Source organism: Cheilinus undulatus, linkage group 12, assembly GCF_018320785.1.
Source record: "Cheilinus undulatus linkage group 12, ASM1832078v1, whole genome shotgun sequence".
Taxonomy (NCBI): Eukaryota; Metazoa; Chordata; class Actinopteri; order Labriformes; family Labridae; genus Cheilinus; species Cheilinus undulatus.
The window spans coordinates 24,345,663-24,371,194 of record NC_054876.1 but is presented as its reverse complement, the minus strand read 5'-3'; the positions used below and the strand labels follow the sequence as shown (position 1 = coordinate 24,371,194).

The 25,532-nt window shown below is 38.9% G+C and overlaps 1 protein-coding gene across 2 annotated transcripts in view; it reads right to left on the bottom strand.

Moving 5' to 3' along the window:
* cpeb4b (cytoplasmic polyadenylation element binding protein 4b) overlaps positions 1-25,532 on the bottom strand; it is a 54,654-nt gene that overhangs the window by 11,681 nt on the left and 17,441 nt on the right. Inside the window, exons 3-5 of one of the 2 annotated variants that reach the window (XM_041800912.1) lie at positions 15,171-15,261; positions 7,161-7,211; positions 623-646 (exon numbers count right to left, since the gene is read on the bottom strand). In XM_041800912.1, the coding sequence (XP_041656846.1) occupies positions 623-646; positions 7,161-7,211; positions 15,171-15,261 (166 nt within the window). The remainder of the gene's footprint in view (positions 1-622; positions 647-7,160; positions 7,212-15,170; positions 15,262-25,532) is intronic. The other variant, XM_041800913.1, reaches the window with a different exon arrangement.

Here is a 25,532-nt window from a genome sequence, read left to right as displayed (position 1 = left end):
GGCCCTCTCAGTCTAAACAGTTTCACGGAGCACTGTGCATCGTTGTGTGAGTGTGTTGTAGAGGTTAAGCCTTCCCTGGCCTATCTCTGCTCCCTTACAAACCTGCCCTGAGCTGCTTTATAAAGATTTATGCAAGGGAGTTAGCCTGAGCTTACAGTATGTGCTGTGTGCGAGTGTCTGTATGTGTGGGGGTGAGCCTGTGTGTGTCGTTCCGGCCATGTGCCTGGGCATGTGTCAGTGCTTCTGTTGCTGTGAGTGTAAAACAAACTGCACTTTTTCTTGTCTCTTTGCCTCAATAACTTCAGCTGAAAGCGACAAAAAAAAAAAGAGTCAAGCATTACAAAAGAAAGAAATGTCAAAAGGATAAGAGATGGATAAAGGTCAATTCACAGGCTTGTTTGCAAGGCTTAACACTCAAGACAATCATGCAGACAGACGTCACTGTACAGACACAATGTAAAGAGTCATTCAAAACCTATGTGAGCATTCATTAAAACAACCAGCGCCTCTGAACTAAAAAAAAATTAACCACAACAGCATGGCTTAACACCATAACATGAAGAGCCCTATAAAGTTTAAATAACGCAAGAAATGTGTCATAATATCCAGGATTATATTTTACCTCGTCTCCTGCTATAATTCCTCGCTGCATGTGGAATAAACCAAAGAAGAGGGTGATTATAAAAGATGCACGATACACTCAAGGTGCCAAGTGGTTCGTGACAATAGGGATGTTAAGCCTGTCCTCTTTTTTTATTTGTCAGCCTGTGGAAATGGATCATCTACAGCAAATCAGCAAAGCTCAGTGCATAGGCTTAACAGCTCTGAAACTTTTCCACTTTATTCAGTTTTACTGAGAGAACAATCTCCATGATTATGCTCCAGAAATCAAAGTGTCCAAGGACTGAACCTTGAGGGCAGAGGATGTGCTGAACTTTTTTGTTGTCCGTCATTTTGATGGAAAGGGTCGTAAAAATTCCGTCATGCCATTTTACAATCCATCATCATAATTTCCTCTTTAATATCTGTAATATAATATAATTCAATTATTTTTTTGTAGTGTTGAATTAATGAAGCACCATTTCTAAACTTATATTCAAAAAACAATCTTTGAGGTTCTGCATTTTAATGGCACTGAGAGAAAGATGAACACAGCAGCACGAGGTTTACTCCTCGTCCTTTTTACGCAGTGACGGTGGAGCAACAATCCCTGTCTTTAAGCAAGCAACTATGAACTGTGCCATTTAAGATATCACGCACAGTTTTTTGGATATTTTTAATATCAATATGTTGTAGTTTGACGACCACAGCTTACAAGTTGTTAAAAGGCTACACTGTGGAGCTGTGTGCATTTGTCTGCTCCACAGGAGTCGTAATCCGAAAAAACATCACGCACTCAGGTCTTGCACACTGAGTCCGTTGCATTTGTATTTGCCTTCACTGCCAAAATTTGTCGAATGTGGCAAATTGTTTCGTACTGCGAGCCTGTGGCTCTGTCACTCCTTTAAAATCCCGCTGGATCCATCCTGACACAGAGCTTCATACAGCACCCATTCGTGCGTCATAGCACAGAGACAAGTTGGAGAGATGGAGAACAACTTTTTTAATTCTGTCTCTGTTATGATCTGTGAGTAGGCTACGAACATATGCCTTCATCGGTTATATTTCCATGACTTATATCCACATAATACACAGGAAAACTACAGTGTTAAAAGTGAGATTTTTAGGGGGGGGGGGGGTCGGGCAGCGGTGAGCAAGCAAGAGAGAATAAAGAAACAGGTGCTGATCTGAATCGATATTCACCCGTCTCTTTGATATATTTCCATGGTTGATATCCGCATGATAAATGAGCAAATTTTGGTGTTTAAAGTGAGGTTTCGGTGGTGAGCAAGCGAGGTGGAATCAGCAGCAACTGTTTTGAATCATCAGTCACCTTGGACACATATGAAATTTTGCAAAAAAATCAAACCTGTTGCAAAAAACGGGAAATAAAATGACAATTTCGGCATCAGTGTGCAGACATGATTAGAACAACATGAAACGGGTTCATTGTGCAAAGGCCTTAACACTCTGCGTGCCGACCTGTGTACTGAGACACCTGCGGTAACCTCTCAGTGCGCTGTCAGCACAGAGACCGACGTGCTTTCATTAATCTACGATGTTGACGAAAATGGAAAGGGTCTATGCACCTGTGTGTGTGTGTGTGCAGGCTCATCCTCATTATTCCAGCCCATCAAAATGACGGACAGCCTTCAAAATTCTCCGTCATCCTTCCAAAAAATCCGCCAATGGCGGAGAATATTCAGTTAATGCGACCTCTGCTTGAGGGATACCTTGTCTAATCAGGGACAGTGATAAGACTATAAGATAGTCTACTCAACACATTACTTGAGCTAGTGAACCCAAATATGAGCCAATACAGCGCCAACGCTTCATTAAGGTCAAGAAGCACTTAGATATGACACTTAACCCTGATAACAGCAGCAGATTCAGTGTGGTCTCACTAAAAAACACAAGAATTTACATAAAAATGCAGCAATACCTCATATTACAATAAAAATAGATTCAAATACAGACATTTTAAATCCATTTAACAAAAATATATATTGCATTCATATGGAAGCCAGCAGGAACAGAATTACTTTTCTTCTAAATTATTTAGACTTATGGCCATCCTAAAAAAAACACACTGTAAAACTTGACTGTGGTTTTGAAAAGAGCTCCCAAAACTTGAGGGTGTTCTGAGAAACTGCACAGAATTTCAATATTTATTAAACTCTTTATTTCTCTGTCTCTGTAGTAGATAGAAACCTGAAATAAAAGCAACTAGGAAGCTCAAACTCTTGACTAACGGTAGACTAACTACTTACATAGTTATTCTTGTCTGGTCATGACTCAAACATACATTTAGCAGCACGTCATATTGAATATTCATGCATGTTAATAATGTGTCACATCCTCATTTCTTCACTTCCTATTGCTAGAGTTCCAATGAAAATAAAGATAACAGAAGCAGTTTGATAAGTCTGAATTATCTAAAGTGGGAGTAAAACAGACTGAAAATTAAAAAGCTCCATTAACTTAATCTAACAATTTTTTTTATCCTCTATCAGGAACACCTAAACACCTGCTTGCTAATAACACATCTGATATATAATGTAAGATACTTATTGTCTGAAACCATTTTGTATTCATTTCACATCTTTTCAGTAACTAAATGAATAATACTTAAAATTATAAAGAAAAACAATTCAAGGTACATTTTGTATTTTCACTGTAAGATTTTTTGTAAAATAATCTAAAATTGACTCTAATCTAATGTATCCTCTACTATGATAATAGTATGGCATCATGGATCATGACTAGAGTGTGTTTATTTATCCCGACCCTAACTATATATTTCACCATAATCAGAGCACTCCCAGTTGCAATGTTACTATCATTAATTCAATATCTGTGGGGACACAGGAGTTTGCCAACCATGAGGAAGCAGAAGAACCTCCAACCACATTACCAAGTGGAAGTGCCATAGCTAATAACATACCAGTCAGTGTCTCTGGAAATGGCCAGCCATTTCACAACATGTGTTTTGCCCTCCTTCAGTCATGCTTAGGACTCAAAAACAAGTTGCATCCATGACAGCGGGCGGTTACCGTTGCAACCACCATTGTTTCCAAACAGTGACAGTGCAGTAGTAGCAACACCAATGAAGGAGGCCACTATCTGCCTATTTTACACAAGTTGGCAATTCTTAAACTTTTCCAGGTAGCTGCTAATTTATATCTGTGTGACCATGGCAACCATAGAAAACACATCCATGGAACAACACAGTAGCATCCTCTCAGTCCTGATAGCATTGAATCTAAGAGCATAAATTTAACCTTCCGCATGTCCGTCAGTTGTCAGTGCTGCTTTAAAAAGTAATTCCTCACATTTTAAACTTTCTTTTGAAAAGGTGTGAATACATCCCAAAGACACATTGCCTGGTAGTAGGCTGGGAATGATTTAAAGTCCTATTCTGTCTTAAAATATGTCTATCTATCAGGTCCAGCAGCCCTTAATACAGTTCACTGTCAGATGTTAAGCAAAGAAATCGCTCTTTTTCCTCATTTTATCTAATGTGCTCTATGGGAAATAATGTTTCTTTGCACAGAGCTGAGATGAAATGAATTAAAACGTGCACACTGGAGAGACTGAAGCATCGACCCATCTAACAGTGTAAGGACACGGGGGGGGGGGGGGGGGGACGAAGGGGCCAGAACACACAGGCAATAATCCTCAACTCCCTCAGTGGACTTTCCAACCCAGATGGACATTAACTCTGGGGGGGAGGAGGTCAGAGGGAGCTAGAAAGATAGAGGAGAGAGAGAAACAGGGAAGCAGATTGAAAGAGAGCAGAGAGTTCTATAAAAAGACGTGTTTGTGTGCGTGTGAGAAAGAGAGTGAAAAATAGATTGGAAGAGATAGAGAAACAAGCTGATAAAAAAGCGGTGTGGGGGAGAGAGAAAATGAGAGTGAGAGAGAGAGCGATCAGGAGAATGAGGAATGCAATCTGTGTACGCTTATGAGACAAAGAGCAAAGAGAGAGAGAGAGAGGTGGTGTGCAACCTCTGAATCCTGCCTATCCGCTGGCACCATCTGTCTCAGGGCTTGATGACAGCTCCTGACCATGTGATCTAACCATGTGACTCAGAGATCTTGTGAAGAAACTGCTGGCCTCTCCTGTTCTACATCCTGGCCCTAGACCACAACAACACACTTACACAATGATGACGAGAGTGAGAGTGTGCAAGGGCAAAGGAGAGGTTGCTGAATATTAAACTGATGCTGTGGAAACTGCAGCATGTCAAAGGGATTTGTGAGGTTTATTCAACCGTTAGAGAGAGGCGCAGTTACTCAGAAAGCACGCTTCTTCTTCAGTCAAAGACTAAAATATCTCTGACATAGTTAACCATAAAGGCACTGGAAATTAAATCTCAGTTGCAGGGTATCTTTATGGTGCATTTCACAAAAAGGGGGCAAGGCTGCCCATAAGGGAGGATAAAGGGGGGAATTTCAGGGCCCAGCCAACCTAGAGGAGCATGGAGGTCAGCAAAATCATGGACCACTGAAAAGTGGAAAGTTTTTCAAAATGTAAACCACTTTTGTTGAAACAGAATTACGGTATCACTGGTAATGTCAACAACATGGATGGGCACACTGAACTAAACGATTAGGAAAGTAATGTCAGACTCCGAAGCTGAGGCATGACGTACACAAATGTCAGGATGCCATAGTAGACAAAACTAAGAAAACTTAAATTTAAATGAAAAGAGTCAAAAAGCAGCAAAAATGGAGGAATAGCAGCAAAAATGAGTAAAAACTGGCATTAATGGGCAAAAAAGAGCAAAAATTGGCAAAAAGCAGCAAAAATTGATAAAAAAAAATGGCAGAAGTGGAAAAAATGAGCAGAAGAGCCAAAGGATTTTAACAGAAGCCAAAAAAACATGACAAAATGGGCAAATAGGCAGCAAAAGTGCATTGAAGTGCCTAAAATAAGTAGAAAATCAGAGGCAAATGGGCAATCGAAGGCAATGAAGTGGATAAAAACCAGCGAAAATCAGTGAAAGGAGGCAAAAAGAAGTTGGAAAAAAACAGACTTTCAGCCCCGAAAATTGGTAAAAAAAAGTTGCAAAAAAGTTACGAAACTAACAGATAGCAGCAAAAAGGGTTAAAAGTGGCCAAAGACTGACAAAAGTAGGCAAAAAGAGGCCAAAGTGTGATAAATTGCTAAAACAGGTGGCAAAACAGTGGCAAAAATGGGTTAAGTGTGGCAAAGTGGTATTAAACAACAAAAAATGATTAACAGTGCTAAAAAGTAGCAAAATTGGGTGGAAAAAGTGGTGAGAATGGGTTTACAATACCTAGCAGAATAGTCTCCTAGAGAGAAAATGGAGTGAAATGTCCTTATGTGAAACAATTTACATTAAGCATGCAGTTTCTATATAGCTTTATACCTCTTTCTGATTAAAAAAACACAGTAACAGTAACACTTATAGCAGTGAAGTATGATTTTTAATGAGAAATCGTTTCCTCCAATCAGCACTTTATAAGATGCATTTACTTGACAGTACACCACTGAATATTCTTTAAATGCAAATGAGCGAGAAAAGTCTTTAAAATGTGGCCCCACCAGCCTGGTCTGCATCATTATGAATCCCAATCACAACAGGTCATGTACAAAGTGTGATGGAGGTGGCTGCACATATGGTAATGAAAGTGTGTCTCAGCATTTTACACTGGTTTATTAGTTACGCTGCTGTATGTATGTAGAAAGATGCCTTTCTAAATAATTCATGGGCATCTAATATGCTGGATTTTAAATTTAATGGTTAAATCCAGTGGGCATCCCCCACTATTTCTTGTCAGTTACTCCACATTATCCACCAAACAGAAGGAAAAAAACACTTGACCTTGAAAACTTTATCAAGTACAGACAGTTTTAATGTAACAAAGTTTATCTGGCCCACATTTTGCTCCAACACCATTGTTCAATCTTATTCTATCCCTCAATTGTCCTTCAATTACATGGTGTCAAAAACCTGTACATCCTCTCTACATCCACTCATCCCCATAACAGCCCTCTTTATCTTCCTGTTTATTTGAGCCACTACATGAAAGGTCATAAACAGAACTGCGTGTTTGTTGAAAACTACAGTCAGAAGGGCGAGCGTTGAAATGGCAGCTATGTTTCATGTTAACATTTCCAAATCAGAGAGGGCACGAGGACTGATCCAAAACTTTTTGGATGGATTCAACCCCAGACCACTGAGGGCACACAAGGATTCAAAGTCATCAGACATGAGCACTCATGGTCAAACTTTCAAGACCTGCAGTTTTGGTGTCACCTCGTGGAAAAAGGGTGAAAAAAGTGGCTACTTGTTTACTTACTGACTAAAAATCTATCTTGATACTTGTAATGAGATTAACTCAAATTCATGTTCAAAGACAAAACCATCTAAAAGTGTGATTTCAGATAGACAATATTATTTTAGAAGATTCCAGATTCTTCTTTCAGTTATTGTGCCTTTCAATTATTGCCTTTTTACTCACATTCTGCTAATAACTGACCCTAGTTTATAATGTTGTGGGCCCTTGAAACCCTGAGTAGGTATACATACCATTGAGGGGCAGAGGATTGTCCGCACCTTGATGGGGGAACCCAAGACGACCTGGACAGGGAGACACAGAACAGAACTACTAAACATTATGAGGGCTACAAATTTTTTAAAAATCCATAAGATTACTCCAATGTCAGCCCTTCTACAAATACTGTACAGAGGGCTGAAAATAAGCAGCAAATGATGAACGTTTAGAGTCATTATTCTCCATGCAACACCAAGATTCTGTGGGAACAAGGTCACCCTGGGAAAATATACCCACCATAGATTTTTGAATGAGTTTGATGGTCACTGTTTTAAGGTTGGAGTTAAAGGTCCGTTATCAGATAAAACAGTTAAAGGGGGCCACACACTACGAGATAATTGTGCCAACTGACATGCTAAATCCCTCCTTCTGACCAAAGTCAGCAAAGGCCTGATTATTGGATGGTTTTTAAGGCTATCTTGCCAAGTGTGTGATGTGTTTTGAATGTATTTTCTCTCTTCAACCTGATGGGAGACACTTCGACTCAAGATTATAAATAATAATTATGTTCAAAATTAATGACCAAAATTCCTGTTGTGTGACTGGAGCACTAAGGACAGCCGAGCAGACACAATCATCAAACGGAGCGAGAACCAAACAGGAAGCGAGCTGACTGAAGGAGGGAGTAAAACAAAAACCCAGCCATGGCTACAATAGCAAGAGGACAGCATAAAGTTGGAACGGACGTCAGACATGGAGGAGCAACTTTTTGACGACAAAACAAGTGCTCTGAAAAGGTAGGGAGCAGGACTGAAATGGCAACTACAATGGAATTAGCATGAAGCTAACCGCAGTAGTGTCTTCACTCTAAAGTCACATTTGACCACACCAGATTTTGTGTTTTGAGAGATGAAACCAGGCTGCGACTCTGGCGGTCCATGAACAGAATCTGTTAGTTTGTGAGTGTGCTTAGCTGATCCTCTTGTTCTACATCACACACTATACAACAACATGGGAAAAGCTGTGATTATTTGTTGCCATGTGTGGGTCTCTCACACTGAAAAACAGTATGTGTATGGCAGGGAGAATCGACAGATTTACAGATGTACTAGAGGTGTAATCCCATGGTAATATATGATACAAGGCCTATAAAATAGCAATATTACAATTCAGCTTTTCTGCTTGGTACTTTAAAATAATGATACGAAATCAAATCACAATATGTGGTTGAGTGAAGAAAAAAATCCTCCTCATAATGGTTGAGTAATGTTTAAAAACTGCAATTTGGTGTCAGTCTAACTTCTTATCAGCACTATCCAACATTATCTCACTCTCCATTATTCTTCTTTATCTATTCTGTTGTCAGCCTCCTCTTTGGCAAGTTAACTTCCATCCCTGTTACACTCATTCATGTCAAAAACATCACCATGACAAGTCATGAATATAGTAAGTCAAGTTGCCAGAGAAATCTGTTTAAAGTTGTGTATTTTTTTAATTCAAATACCAGTTTTTGGAACAAGGGGTTTGCTAATTATATCATAAGAATCAGGATGAGGGTACAATGCCATATTGAACATTTTCTTAACCACAGGGGAAAGCTAGTCCGCTATCAATTTGTAATTCTACAAAAGGCTGTGACCTTGACATCTTTGATTATTATTACTACTTGTGCAGAGATTCCCTTTTATTAACAATTCTGAAGACAATGTTGGACATATTCCAGATGAAAGGAGAAGGGTTTGGTTTGAAAAGTGGACTGATTATAGGCAGAGGATCACAATTAACAGTGGTTGTTTGAGACAGTTCATTAAGAGTGTGTGTACCAAATAGACTACAACAGATATGAGCATACTGAGAGTTGCTGCCACATCAATCTCATTAGAGAGTACATCTGTGGGACTCCAACTATCTCTCTCCCTCTTCTCCTCAACCTCCATTTCCCTATGTGTGCCTCCCTCTGTCTTTCTCTGAGCTTCATATCATACATTTTATATTGAGCCATTTGCCAGGCCCGCCTCGCACGCACAACACACCCGCACCCACACACAAATACATGTTATGATGCCAAACAAGCTTCAAAGTTATGCAAGGCCTCGCTCCCTGCAGCAGGATAATGAGATGAAAGAGCTGAAATAGTACAACCATTGTTGTATGGGTACGGACCGCCCTGTGATTGGTGCATTCCGATGCCTCGGTCACATGGAAATGTGCTGGCCCCTCCCCCATAGCTCGCCTATTGAGCACGACAGTTCTCAGTAGATGTGGCGCATGAAACAGAACTAGGACTCTGACCACAGAAACTGGAATGGCAACTCGTGGCTTTCACAATCCATAAAACTATATTATACTCAACTATATTATAATGTAAATTCTTCAACATTAAAACGTGAGCTTATATACTTAAAAGAAACATGAAATCAGCTTTTTAAAACTATTGGTAAAACACTCAGTTTAATCATACTAAAATCAGAGGTTCAAAACAAAACCAGGTCACTCAGACAAGCTCAGCTCCTCCGGACTGCACTGCAGAATTCAGCCTCTCTCTCCCTGTAATTTGGCTTGGTATCATTCAGACTGTGCTCATAGGTGCACCACCCAAAATCAAAGTACATCTGAGCACAACCCGTCACGTTGGGCTTTAAAAGCCTTTAATGGTCTCTGTGGAGCAAGTGTGCAGGCTCGTCAGCACACCACATCCCTGTGTTTCTGCCGGCTTGTGTGTGCCCGCTCCATGAACCTTATTTGCATGCTGCTGGCTGCCTACATGGACAGCACAGTAATAGTTAAGGCACACGCATGCACAAGGACACACAAGGCAGTGGTGTGTGTGCTTATGTGCATGTGCCAGTATGTGTGTGTGTTTGTGTGGTAGCTGAACAGAGAGATCCTTTCTGTCAGTCAGGACAATGCTGGAAGCGATTCAAAGCCACTTTCTACAGTAGACATTTTGCCTCGCCTGTTCCCGGCTTCACTTTGTTCAATATGTTGTGCTGGAGTAAGAAATTTGTGCTCTGCTTATGTGTGGCTAAATGTTCTTGTGTATGCATGCTGCCTGTGTTAATTATATTTTTATGTACATATGCATGAATGTTCATGTTTGTTGGGGAGCAGGAGAGAGCAAGAGACAGTTAGCCTGAAGAAGAGTCAGTGCTTAAGGAAAATGTGCTGTAATTATGTTTCTCCTTTACTTTGCTTTAAGGGAAAAGGAGAGGAGTCACTCCAGTCATGGTTACACTCACTGTGCACTGTACAAGCCCAGAACATAGTTATGACAACAAGGAATAAACATGCCATTATTTCATAGCAGGCCAAGGGCTGCAGGTCAAAAAAATAAGATATGGGATTATGGGATGGAAATGATGTGAAGCCTCATGTGAAAGGAGTCAAGGATGTTTAGAAAAAGTCTTTAGGGGAGTAAGATGAATTAAAAAGACAGCAGGCTTCTTTTTCTCTAAGCCTAACATATGCTAGAGCATTGATAACTTTACTGTTACTGAAATAAACTGTATTTAAATGATGAAGGAAGGGAGGGTTAACAACACCTCTGCTTCACTGTATATAATAAACTAGGGCTGACAACAGATTTAAAACTGTAAACGCGATTAATTTCTGAATTTCTGTTGTTTATTGTGATTAATAGCATCTCATTGCATATCAAAATCCACTTTTTTGCATACAAAACTGTTTTGTGGCAATTCAAAATTTTTCTATTGTCTTAAACTAAGGGTAATTGACTTCCTGTTTAGATACAGACCTGCTTTTATAGGTATATCAATCATTTTAACATAAACTTTACCACAAACAAGGAAGTTGTTATGGGCTGAAAAGGAAATGTACAGGATTTTTAATTGCACTACTTTTAAAGGGGACATACTTTACCTTTTCAAGACAAGTTTATATTGGTCTCAAAGGTCCCCAAAACATGCCTGTGAAGTCTGTTGCTGAATAAACACTCCAGTATGCGACTTTTGTATGTCTAATAACCCCCTCTGTTCTCTGTCTGTGTCTGTGGCTTTAAATGTTACTGAGTTGTCTGATTCCAACCCTCTCAGTAAATGGACGTGGCTTAATGGATGTGGCTCTCCTGATCCTCTTCTCAGCAGGCAGCTGAGGGGAGGATCAGGAAAGGAGGACGGAACTTTCTTCCAAGCAGGGAGGGCCAACCAAAGCTGGGGGAAGCTCTAACTCCCCACATGACATCATGAGGGGAAATCTGAGAATGGATTGCTTTAGCACAAATTCTCTGAAAGGTTGGGGGGGGGGTTCCTGTTACTTGAGGGGATTGTGGACAGGCCAGGGGTACATATTTTGTTAGAAAAGCCTGAAAAAGTTATTTTTGCATAATACATCCCCTTTGAACCTCTTTTCACCATGTTTTATGCCAAATTGTGATAGTTTTTCCTCTTTTTACCCATTTTAGCTACTTCTTGTTGCCACACATAACCTATTTTTGCCACTTTTAAGCCATTTATGCTATAAATAACCCCATTACCAATTTCTGCCCATTTTTATCACTTTTTTGCCACTTTAACCTATCTTTGCTGCTTTTACCCCATATGTGCCCCTGTCTTGCTGTTTTTTATATCAATTTTTGCTCATTTTTGCTGTTTTTGGTCAATTTTTGCCACTTTTAACCCATTTTGCCAGCATTTGACTCTTTTCACATCTATTTAGTAATTTCCATTAAAGCTGTCTCAGGTTTTCTACTTTATTTTATCTCATTCTGACATTTGTGCACATTATGGCTTACCTGTGAAGTCTGACATTACCTTCCTAATCATTTACTTCGATGTGCACATCCACATTGTTAACATCACAAATAAAAAGGTAATTCTGTTTCAAGAAAAGGGGTTTACATTTTGAAAAAGGCTATAATACCCTACAACATAAATTATACGACTCATTTTTGTTGCTTTGATAGGAGTGGTTATTATTCTCGCTTAAAATAAAATATGGTTATCAAAGCTTAGGTTTTCAGTGAACCTTGATTTTGCTGACCTCCATGGGTCCCCAGTTTGGCTGGGCCCCAAAAAGCTCTCCTCTTTATCCCCCACATGGGCGGCCTTGCTGTGGGAGACACTGCAATGGCTTAACCAAAGTGTGTTGAAAGGGACAATAAATCATGTGAATAATCAGGATTTCAGAAAAATTAGTGCACCAATTGAGTTCCTTAATTATTTTTGATTAATACAATTAATCTTGACAGCCCTATTATGTACTTCTGTCAAAAGCCTTCATAGAAGCCTTACATTTTTAATTTAGCAGAAAACTCATTTGTTCATCTGGTACCCAGCTTTTGAATCCAACAGATGCAGGAATCTGTGCCAGCATGGCTGGAGCTAAGACACCAAAATGTGCTTAATGAGGTAACCTTCCAGTCCTCCTCTCTTATTATTGAGGAAAGATTTACTAAAGCTTGACAGCAGAACATTAGATCACAGCTGGATGTGGCTGAACCCAGTGGGTGTGAGGCTGAAATAAATATGAGGTGATAGTGGAGTGTCTGGAGCTCAGACTTTTCACTCCTCTCGTTATTCTGGTACTGAGACTAGTGAGAGAGTGTGTGAGCATGTGAGTGTGTGGGTCTATGTGCCTGTGAATGTGTGTACTACATGGCTAGGTTTCATTTTGCAGCACTGCATCAAAGATAACAGATTTGGATCTATATATCCTGTTTCATCAGCCTATTATGCACATCAAATCCTTAAGTTTGCATTCCAGTGTCTTTGACCCTGGATATACAATGCACAAAGACTGTCCATTTTGTCTTTGTTTGTTTTAAAATCTGTTGCTCCAGCATTTAGGTTCATACAGAAACACAAGATAATCAGGTTCTTGTTCTTGGCCTACACAGACGGAGCTCAATTAACTCCTGCCCACACAGAAGGGTTAGAACAATCCATGGTCTCTTATTGACTTTGTGTTGCGCGAAGGTGCCTCCTCTTCATTTTCGTCTGCTTGCTAATGACAGAAACCTGCTGAGAAAACTGTGGGATACTGACACTCAGTTATTTGGTCAGGCAGACTGTAGTGGTTGAAGCTTAGCCAAGCATGGCCTGGATGTGATCTTATTGAGATGTAATGATTCACATTTCAAGGTGATTCAATCAAACAGTGATACATACCAAACTAAGTATCTCCACATGATTAAGTGAGATCATTTCAATGAATAAGGTAGAGAGGTGAAGCAAAAATATAAGCCTGTAAATGTATTATTTCTTCCAAACAGAAGGGACTTAGAGGATTATAATCCAGTTAAAAACATTACAATTTCATTTTAATGCTAGTCAAAAACTGTCCAAGTTATAATGCTGCCACTTGCCACTGGCTGAGACTGTAGCATCAATTAATGGGTCTTCTCTGTTTGTTCTACTGTACTGATGTAAGGCAGCACAGTTGATGAATGTCAACTCATAGCACTGAGTATTTTGATGTAGAAAATTGAGATAATTTTGTGTATCTCTGTGTCACATTCATTTGTGTTTAAGGTAATTTAAAAATAGTCACCTAGGAACATCCCCAGTTTGCTGCAATCATTTATTTTATGCTACAGGATTGATCAACAACAATGGCTTAAAAAGGATATACAGGTCTTAGTATCTACATTAAGCCTTGAAATGTGACAAAAAGTGTGACAACTTAAACTGCAGTCTGTAGCCAATCAAGTCCCAGCATTTTGTTTTAAATAATGAATATTAAGAGAAGTCCTCCTTTAACCTGCTCCTTCCAGATCAATGTCTTATAAAGGCCAAAGGCCTTTTTGTTATCTTTGCTCTCCCTGTCCATAAAAAATATGAGGGACAGCTCTCAAACAGTAAACAAAACAGAATACCTGCTTTATTCAGTTACTTATTTATGGGTTACCATTCAGCAAAGACCTTTCAGCCAATAACAGACATCCGCTTGTCTCTATAAATCAATAACAGGTGTCAGTTCAATCCAATTTCCAATTGATGATTGTATTTTGTTGGTTCGTTAACAGCTCCAACTGTGTATAGTAATGAAAACAAGCTTTTTACCCAAACATTATGCCCACATCAATCATTTTGTTCAACCTGTTTATTTAAAATACAGGAGTACTACACAAACCATTGCCTCCAAGACCAGAGGTCAAGAAAGTTTTAACAAATACTGAACATTGAACTGAGTTGTTACTGTTTTTAGAAAATGATTATTATCCTTCAAAATGGGTCACTCTGCAGCTGTGATCATTATCCACTAATGATCACCAACATATTCACTTCAGATCAGTGGGAGTCCTTCCATCTCCCGTTCAAATCCCCCCCTTGAATACAAAGCCTAAGCCTCCATCGGCCCCGTATTTTCTACTCTGCATCTCTTTCTTAAAACACTTGAGAAAAAGAGGTCAGACTTACTGCACTACACTTTGGCACACAACCTAAAAAATGAATTTTCTCATGAGTACAAAAACCTTTCTTTTCTTTCAAAGTGAAAAAGAGAGAAAGAGAATAGGAGTTGTGAGTTGCCTGCTACACACACTAACCTTTCTTATAATTTTTTATCATAACACCAAAGAAGACACAATGTCTGGTTGTCTGACCTGCGGAGGAAGTGAAACTCCACTGCTAAAAACTGAGGTGTTGAATTGTAAATGACTGTGCTTTTTATGCCATAGCTTAACATAGAGATATAATTACAACAAATATATCTTAAATAATACATGTTTTGTCTTGATTTATAAAAGAGTAGTATAACACTATGCCATCTATTATAATGATGCTTTAAACTTTTGGAGGATTAATCTTTATTTTGGAGATACAAGTCAATGTATTAAACCTGCATATAAATCATGTTGGCCTTGTTTGCTGATCCAACAATCGCTAATAATATGGGTTAAATAAGGTTCTACTAAAAGTAACATATGCCACATCTTTCAGTTCAAAAGACATAACTACCCTATCACACTTTTGCTTAAAATACACCCAGAGAATCCCTGCCAATAGTCGAGTGTGAAATGAAAACGGATGTACTGCTAGTTTGGGGCTTAGTGTTTCATGCTCTTGATTGACAGCTGGCATTTTCACCTTTCAGGGTGTCCTGCTCGGCCCTCATGATGTCGATCAGGGAGCTCTCCAGCTGGTTCATGTTGAAGCTGTCAAAGGATCTGGTACGTTCCTAAAGAGGGGAAAGAAAGATAAAGAAATGACTTTTACTTTCTTTTTTTCTTATTTAAAAGGTTTCACTGTTGACTTCAGTGGTGGGCAAAGAAGGGGTCAGGAGCAATTAGATTTTCAACATCAATTAACCCAAGATGACCAAAGAGAACACACTGAGCGCTTTGCTGTGGAATTACACAAGAAAATGTACTATAATGCGAACAATCAGGGCTAGGGCTGTCAGGATGTCAGAGCTATCAGGATATTTTTCATTTGAAAAGAAAAAAAAAACAAAACACTTGCGTGTATTTTAAAATGTAAGAAATTTGGGTCACGTTCAGTCAGTAAGGACTAGAGTGGGTCCTGACACTAGACCAGTTGAACATCACTGCCCTAAACACCCAATATTAAGTACTATCTTTTTTATCACTGAAATTTTTCTAATAAGATACACTGACCACATTTAAGACCCAAGAAATGGTCAACATATCTATGCTACTTAGACCAGTGGTTCCCAACCATTTTCCTTGATGCCCTCCCTGCTTGTGTCAGAGAGAAGCTGAGCCCACCCAAGACCAACAGAAAAAAGAAAATGAACACATTGTTGCCAAATATCAACATCCATTCAAGAATTTTCTGAATTTTATAGGTGTTTGTCTTGATAATAGTACCATTTAAAACAAAGATTGCATCATTTTAAACTTGGGGTATCATATTGAGAATCTGACAATCTTATCAGGACAAAAGCACATGTTAAATAAAAATGCAAAAACACTTTCACAGTTATTAAATGTGATTTACTTTATTCTTTATTTAAGTTAAATTCAGAGGAAAACACATAAGAAATGACTGATTCCCTCATTAAAAAACTTTTTACTGACTTACCTATTCAAATGCAATGCCACCTTATTGTTACAATTTAATCCTCAGAGGTTCATTTATTTAATACTGACACTTCTGGCATTTGCCTTCACAGACAGATTCACAAACTCAACAAATAGGCCCAAGTTTGCATACAGATCACCCCACTCTTGTGTGAATCAATAACATATTCTGTCAACTCAAGAGGAAAAGATAAACAAGAGGCATCGTCCTCATTTACAACGTTTTACCTCCGCCAAGGAGGTTATGTGATCGACAGGGTTTGTTAGTTTGTTAGTTTGTTAGCAACATAACTCAAAACATTCTGGATGGATTTTCATGAAATTTTCAGGTAATGTCAGAAATGGCACAAGGAAGAACTGATTAGATTTTGGGAGTGATCCGGATCACCATCTGAATCCAGGAATTTTTAAAAGGATTCTTTACTACTGGGAGATAGGGCTAATGGCAGAGGTCTGCGCTCTCCAAGTGCTTTTCTAGTTGATTCTGGGGAAATATTTTTTCTCTGCTTGTGTTTTCCAGACGTTCTGCTTTGAAAGATTAGCCACAAACAAAAGTGAAAAAAGCCTGATAACCATAGTACTGCTGTGTGATCAAACTGAGCAAAAATGAATATAAAATTCATCCTTTTTGTTTCTTTAACCTTAGTTCTCTATCATTTCTCACCACAGTCACCACCTTTTAATTGTTTAATACGCAGTTAAACTTCTTTGTTAATTGCCGAGTTAAGTGAATGACTTAGTAAGTTGTAAACTCCCTCAGTCAATGAGGCAGATTGATGGCAGTCAACAGTAAAATGAGCAGAGGAACCCAGCAGAAGCTGAGCCAATTCTTGAGACAGCTTTGTCACTTACAAACAAGGGCAATCCTTGGCATACCAACCATACTGGAAATGTCTGTATGCACAAACACAAACACACACCCATGCAATGTGTACACACAAAATATGTCAAGGCATCAGAAACATTTGCACACACACAAACACACAAGCATATTCCGAGTGCCACGCTGATAAGGCTTCTGTTTTGACTCCACCTCAGCCAAACAAAATACGCAACATCTGACAACCACTCAGTAACAAACTGAAAAACTCCTCTGGCTTCCTTCTGTCCAAATAAACACTTCAGACTGACAAAAGCCCATGAGGACAATCACAAAATCATTCTAAGATGAAGGTCACAACATCATGTGATTGACATTGTCTCATTTCTTACTTGGGTTTTTCCCCAAAATTGTTTCCTTGATGTTCTCCAATTCATGCCTCCTAAAAAGCAGAAATACTGAAAAAAGGGTTCTATTCCTTCTTTATGTGTCAGAGATCTCACACAGCACACTGCTAATGACTCTGCACAACATGACTAAAATTTTCAGTCACGATTCTTTTTTCCTTAACTGTCTGGTCATGACTAAAATAAACTTTTTTTCCTTTCTGCATCATATCTATCATACCAACCACTTGGTCTTTTTAGGTACAATAGCAGAACAAATACAATGAAACATTTGTCTATTAATTGAAGAAACCACAACCAAAGTATGTATAATGTGAAAGAAGTACTCTTAAATATCTGTAATACACACAACTGATCAATCTGAACACCACAGTATAAATACTAAGCACAGGCATCAAAAGCCGTACTGTGAAAAATGTGCTTGTAATATTAGAATACATCTCTCAGGCTCGTAGATTTAAGTCTGCAGATCATTCTATAGTTGACTGAGCCTGACAGGATGCTGACAGACCAATCAGTGAGTTTTTAGACAATTTGATGACTCATAGCCTCCTCAGCTTCACAACTCTTTGAAATTACTGTTTCAAAGTATCAGCCAATCAGCACTTCAGCCTGGGGCTGACACTGTGAGTGTATGCCATTATTTTCAGTTTTCCTGCTGCTATCATGTTACTATATGCCATTTCTCATGCTGATAGAGCTAAGGCTAGAGTGTTTAGTTTCCTTCATTTTGTGATGATGCAATTTCATTTTTGCCACATTAAGTACATTTTGCACTTCATAATAAATGCATATCAGTGCCAAATCTCACTTATTGATCTCACAACCAACTAATAAGTGGCATCAACTCTGAAATACCCAAATTAACCCTGAAATACCCAAATAAAAAAATAAATCAGTACGATAAACAGAACAACCAGCTGACAGTGACTGAAAGTTACAACTACTGGTCGACAAGGAAACACTTAGCATATCAGAAACCTGAATATCAAAGAAAGATCAATCATTTTATGCAGACTAGCAATGCTAACAGCTATAGATTAAGTTGATTTATATTTTTCAGTATTAGTTTGCACACTTCATGTCAAAAAAGGTCAAAAAATTGCATGGCACAGCACTTTTCTTTTCCTCTTCAGTGCAGGCTTAAGATAGAGTTAGACTTGATGTTGAAAATAAAAAAGACTTTATAATCGTAAGATTCAGCATTTATTTGTCTATGTTTAAGTCTGATGAAAAACAGCATTTCCTTCTATTTTTTAGCCTTGATACATAGAATTACCAACAGCATTAGCAGTTTCATTTCTATTTGACCCTGTTGAAAATTTTGAAAAGCTTTCTGACATCAGCACACATGATCAGCTCTGCCCTCCACATGACTGATAATGGAAAGGCCTTGCACAAGAAGAATTACCCAACAAGTCTGTCAACTTGCAAGTAAACTGTAGTTACTCTTCGTCTTTCCAACACATGCAAATATGCCTAACCTATCTTATTATCCACAACCAAAGTTACATCCCTTTCATGGATTATTTTTTAAATGCTGTTGGTCAATGAAAAGAAAATGTGAAAACAGAGCCTCCTAGCCAGAAAATCTTAGAGTATGTTATATTACACAATGAACTCTAAAGGGGTCAAATGCTAAAGGGTTCAGAAAAACAAACCTGCTACAGTAAACCGTATGATCAAGGGTCAGGCAGGCAGGCAGGCAACTCACTTTTTCATCTACAGTCTGCTGTCTACTGCAGCATCCAAAATTCAATACCTACTTTTATTATCTGATCAGCCAAAGCGCGTGGTTGGATGTCTGCCACACTTGCTGATGAAAGCGCCAAACTTCACAGCTGTAGCCAAACATTTTTACCAGCATTCTGGCTGGTGTAGATTTCCCACACTGACTGAAGCAAGGCACATACAAAACAGAAATGACATGGTAAGAGGAACACACCCAGTGCACACGCTCTCCCTCAAAACAAATATCAACACAGGGATGTAGGCCAGACTATGTGGACTATTTTTCTCATATCCGCCTCAGTACTGTATCTTATGTGGACTTAGGCTTCAGGACAAATAAACTAAACATTAAGGGCAGGTGAACACGAGTAGGGTTGGGACAAAATAATGATATGGCAATAAATTTTCTTCCTGTCTTGTGTGATACAATTATCAAGTCTCTGGTGCCAAATATAGATATCTTAATCATAAAGTAAGCACAGCATTCATAAGAGATTTCCCTGCCCATTTTCTGTCACTGTCTTACTCCTGAGGACTCTTCACAGAAGCATTTTTGACTCGAGAGAGGGAAATGTGAGGTTAAGAGGCCAAAGTTGACAGTTGATAGCTGGATAAGGAAAAAAGTTAGAGGATCAACATGGTAAGAATTGAAACTGACAGAAACTGTAGTAGATAAATACATTAATCCTGTAAGTTACCTTTAGGGGATTTTATATTTTTTGGTTAACTTGATGTTTTTGATTGTAAAAAGACTATTATTTCAGAATCAATGTGTTGTGATATTGATACAGTGTGCCCCAAATCACATATGGCACATTGTATCATATCCCATTGTATCCCATGTCCTATCCTGTATTGTATGGTGAAAGAAGGTAGCCTGTGATTCTCACTTCTACTGATGAGTGTTTGCAAGCCTTGCACTGTACAAAACCTAGATAGTAGTGGTGGGTAGTAAATAGGTATCAGCACTGTCCCCAGCCAGGTAGCAGGTAAAACATTAATGTCTGTGTCAGTGTAATCAACATGAAGCACAGCAATGAGGTAAAATTACTTTTTATTCCTCTCCAAGTTTAATGTATAAAACAATAGACACATTAAACTTAACAAATACAGTAACAGCAACATACAGCAAGTGTGCTCGCTCTGCAAAGCGTCTCTGTCAGCCGGTCTACAAATGTAACACAAGCTGTGAGCTGCAATGGATTGACTAAGTTTGTCTCCAGCCCAGTGCTGCAGCAGTATTTATAATAACAGCTTAAACTACTGTTCAAAGATGTATTGTAACTAGGGATGCACCGAAAATTCGGCCACCGAAAATTTTCGGCCGAAAATGGCTCAACAGTGCATTTTCGGTTTTCGGCCGAAAGACGACATTGTGATGACGCAAGCAAAAAACCACGGCCAGCACACGCTTGGTGCAGTGGTTCTCAAACAGGGGTACGTATACGTGAAGGCACTCCAGGGGGTACGCAAGATTTTAAATACATGCCGGCTATTTAAGAAAAATAGCGCCTTTCTTTGCACGGCAGGAGCGACACGTTTTTGCGAGTATATTACGTAGATTCTAAAATCACATTCGTGCTGCGAACGTCTGCGGTGTGTTTTCTCTCTCCTCTGATAAACAGTGATATTTACTGAAGCGGAAGATAAAAGGAGGTTTGTCCCTCTCTGTCCTTCACTCTGTGCGTAACGCGGTACTTTTACGTACAGCCAGGACGTCAGTGCCGTTTTTTTTCACGGTTTCATTCACTGTGCCAGCCAAGTTTGTAAGAGGAGGGACTGACTTTTCATTCATTCTATGTCAAGTATGATCAGTAAGAGTTATAATATTGCACAGCTGAGGAGAGGAGTTAACTCTCTCCACAGCACACAGACTGGCTCACCTGTTTGTGTTCAAGACTGTCCAGAGGAGTCATTTAGCTGGTTGATCTAGAGCTTTTATAAGTCGTATGTCTGAGGTCAGAGGAGACTGTGTTGGTAAATATTTCACTAAAGTCCCGTTAGTTTAGAAACAGCTCCAGCTGTGTGAGTTTTGCTCCGACGAGCGCACATAGTGGTGGTGGTGCCCATTTTTAAGGTAGACAGAGGAACAAAAACGTCCTCCTCTCCAACACCACCTGATGTTTGATATCTCCTCATATTTGTCTGTATCAGTGCTTGTGTTTTTGCCTCTTTTTCTTAGCCTGGTAGAGAGGGAGGCAGGCAGCAGGCAGCCCAACATGTCCACATGAGAGCAAATTCGCTACTTAAATAAGTGCAGCAATGTCGCACTGCGAAATGGTGTTGCAGGTGAGGAAGCTTGCTTTGATTCGCTACAGGTTCTAAATGTAAATATTTTGTGTAAATAATTTGCATGAAAAAATTGCGTATAGGGTGTAAGGACCTTAAGTTTATAAACCCGAGTTAATATTTTGTAGGCTCTTAAATTTAATCACCCTAAAACCCCCTGAGTCTCCCCCATGGCAGAATGGTTTGACCCACACTGGCACATGCTTGTCAATCACTGTATTCACAATCACTCCATTCGTGAAAAGGTTTATGATTTATTTTTTGTGAAGAAATGCTGATCTATAACTAAGTTCATGATTTCAATTTGAGAAAAGAGAAGTCTTTTTAATAATTTGTTTATTATTTACAGATTTTTAGTTCTTTCTAAGTCTATGTTTTTATTTCCAAATTGCTCCAGAGAGACCGCTGCAGCCAAGGAGAGTTGTGCACACTTCTGGGTTTAAAACCTTTCCAGTCACTGTTTTCAATAGCTACATTAATTTGAATTCCCACATTTAGAAATGAGAAGATGTACCATGACTTTAGTCATGCATTTTTAACATTTAAAATGTATGAAAAAAAAATCTAATATTTGTATTTTGAAAGTGTTTATCAGTTACAAAGTTTGATAAATCAGACGGCTATCACAGCACTCTTTAATGTCTTTCTTTTTGACCAAAAAGCTTTGCGCTGTTTAGGGGGTACCTGGCTGAAAAAATACTTCACAGGGGTACATGAATGAAAAAAGGTTGAGAACCACTGATGTAATGTATACATGAGTGGGGTCAAGTTAAACATTTTATTTTGTATTTTATTTTATCTTATATTGTGTATTGTTGGAATGAAGTGCTTAATAAATATTTACATAATTTTGTAATTGATTTATTCTTTGAAGCATTAATATTAATTTTTGCAATTGCAATTGATTTTAGTGAGGTTAATACACAGTCATAGCCATAAATGCAATGGTACTAATAACTGGCAAAATAATTTCTTTCGGTGTTTCGGTTTTCGGCCTTGTTTCCTCATCTTCGGTTTTCGGTTTCGGCCGAGAATTTTCATTTCGGTGCATCCCTAATTGTAACCCATTACTTGCTGGTTTGAAATCTGTGGTGATTCAATAAAAATGGGCTGTGGTGTTAAACCAGGTTGGAAAGGCAGCCTTTAGCATGTTAGCCCCACACGCACACCTGCACTTCTGCTAAGGCAAGTTAAATCAGTGATAAGCAGGATATTTCAAAAAAATTCTTCACATTAAGTGTCTGTTATTGCCATTTTGTTTGAGTATTATCATTGTCAACGCGCACATCAGGAAGTATGCTACTGTCATGAGCATTTTGACAAAACTCAACAGGAGAGAAATGAAACTTACACTATATGTGTGGTTTCAAAGAAGTTTCATTTTTCTGTTGTCTAACGCTCAGACATGAGTTCAGGATGCAATCATGGGCTTGTTTAAGGGAGGAGCAGGAGTTTGCAACTAGGGGTAGACCGATTATCTGCCTGGATGATAACTGATGCCAATATCTGGCTTTGATCCAATTAGTAAGAAGGTTGCTGGTTCGCTTCCCGGTCAGGACCTTTCTGTGCAGAGTTTGCATGTTCTCCCCGTGCATGAGTGGGTTCTCTCCGGGTACTCCGGCTTCCTCCCACCAGCAAAAGCATGCTCATTAGGTCGACTGATCACTCTAAATTGGCCGTAGGTGGTTGTCTGTCTCTATATGTCAGCCCTGCCATTGACTGGTGACCAGTCCAGGGCCACAGCTGCCCTAAATTAACAGCATTGGTGATTACCAAAATCATTTTTTATGTTTCTGCAATGGTTAATATACAAATATGTAGAAGCTCTTTAACCCAAATGATATTTTTAATGCTAAAATATAATTATTATTGTTATCCATGAATTTTCAAATCTACTGATTACAAAAAAACTGAAAAAAATAGTAAAGCACATTATAATTTCTTGATTAATATGTCAAATTATAGTTATTTACTTGCATTCCTGAACAGAAAAAATAGTTTTAGTGGTTGAATTTTATGCTTGATTCATTTCTGACTTCTCAGAGAAGCCCAGTGAGCCGGCTCAAATTTGGGTAAAAAAAAGGTGAATTCAGTTTGAAATTCCTCATTCCTGTGCAAAATGGAAAAACGTGGAGAGCTCACTGCAAATGAAAGAGTCCGCATTAAAGCACTTCATGATGGTCTCTGAGACAAATATGACAGGTGGTCTAATAAATTTGTTAAGCACATATATATATATTCTTGGCCATAAGATACTCATGCTTTCATTTAATGTAATTATACTTCATTGTAACATTTCCTTGCTGCAGTATATTTTAGCAACATTTTAATTATGGTGCAATTTACGATAATTGTTTCACAAAAATAGGGTTTCTTTATGTAGCTATGATGGACTTGTACGGCAGACACGAGGCTGGATGGTGCTCTGCTGTTGCTAAGGGTTAGCCTGGAGAGGTGCAAGCTGTGATTAATCATCAGATTCGTGCTTCCTTCTCTCTCTCTCTCTCTCTCTCTCTCTCTCTCTCTCTCTCTCTCTCTCAGCAACTGGCCAGCTGACCAGAGAAGTACTCATCCCTGACAGATTGCAGGGCGTGCACTGATAAACATGCTCTCACAAACACAGTTATGGTCTCTTGTGACATTCAGGGACTAACACACACATACACACACAAATTTGCTGCAAGCAAGACACACACAATTTAATGTGTAGCCCATGTCTGTGCATCTATGTTACCTTGCCCACACTTACCCAAGGCCATAGGTATAAACATAGCAGACATGGCTTGACAGACGCTAGTGTTTGTAGACAGCAGTGAAATGTAGCTCAGTGCTCCTGGAATAACAGCTAAAGTTTGACAACAGAGCTTGCAGTCAGAGATCAAATGTGAGACACACCCCTCTTCACCATGACTGTTGATGAAAAAGGCCAGCATGATTGATTTATTTGCGCCAAACTGTATGGCCTCTACACAACCTTGTTGCTGTTTCTGACCCTGAATCAACAGTTGTGTTTTGAACTGATCTGCATGCTGAACTAGAAAAGCACTCATCAAGCACAGACCTCTGCCATTAGCCCTATCTCCCAATAGTGAAGAATCCTTTGAAAACATTCCTGGATCCAGACGGTGATCCGGATCACTCCCAAAATCTAATTCACCGTTACTCCCTCCACGGTGGGGTAAAGATACAGTAAGGCAAAGTATTGGCTTTGCTATGTGTGGAAGTCATGGCAGAGGGTGAATATTCCTCTATTCCTCCCAGCATTATGAGTATTCTTGTTACAATTCGCTGTCTTTCTCTCTGTTATGCTCCGACTCAACCGGGCGTGCGTCTTTCAAACTCTATAAACTCCAAAACTTTCAATAAGTTACTCATGTCCGCCACCTCTTGGTGTAAAGTGGTAACAGCACAGACCTCCACCATTAGCCCCATCTCCCAATAGTACAGAATCCTTTAAAAAATTCCTGGGTCCAGATGGTGATCCGGATCACTCCCAAAATCTAATCAGTTCTTCCTCATGCCATTTCTGATATTTCCTAAAAAAATTCATGAAAATCTGTCCATGACTTTTTGAGTTATGTTGCAGACAAACAAACAAACAAATCCACCCGATCACATAACCTCCTTGGCGGAGGTAATAATTCTAAGAATGACACATTAAAAAATATTAAAATCCTTTTTCTAAAATGTCAAAATTCAAAAGGGAAATTACTTCAGTATATTTTCTCACAATAAGAGTTCTTGAGATGTATAACACAGATATAATACCTTTTTAATGACATAAACTACTCTAACTGGACTTAGTAGATGTCAATCTGCAGATTTAGAAAAAAAAAACACTGAACTCTAAGAGATATCTTTGTCTAACATGAGTGGTGTGGGTGTTTTTGGTCAAAACCTAGACTAGGCTGTACTTTCGTACAGAATACATCATAATAATACAATCATAGCATAGTCTGCCTACGTCATATTGAAAGAAGAAGTGGGCAAAATGCTGTGCAATGTGCTGATCTGGTGGGAGATAATTATCACAATAGTGGAATTTTCAAGTCTAGAAGATAATTAGTGATATTATCAGTGTTTGTTACCAGGATAAAAAAGTAGATGTCCTGGGCACCCAAAATTTGTTAATTTCCTTTTATTAATTACCAAATACACA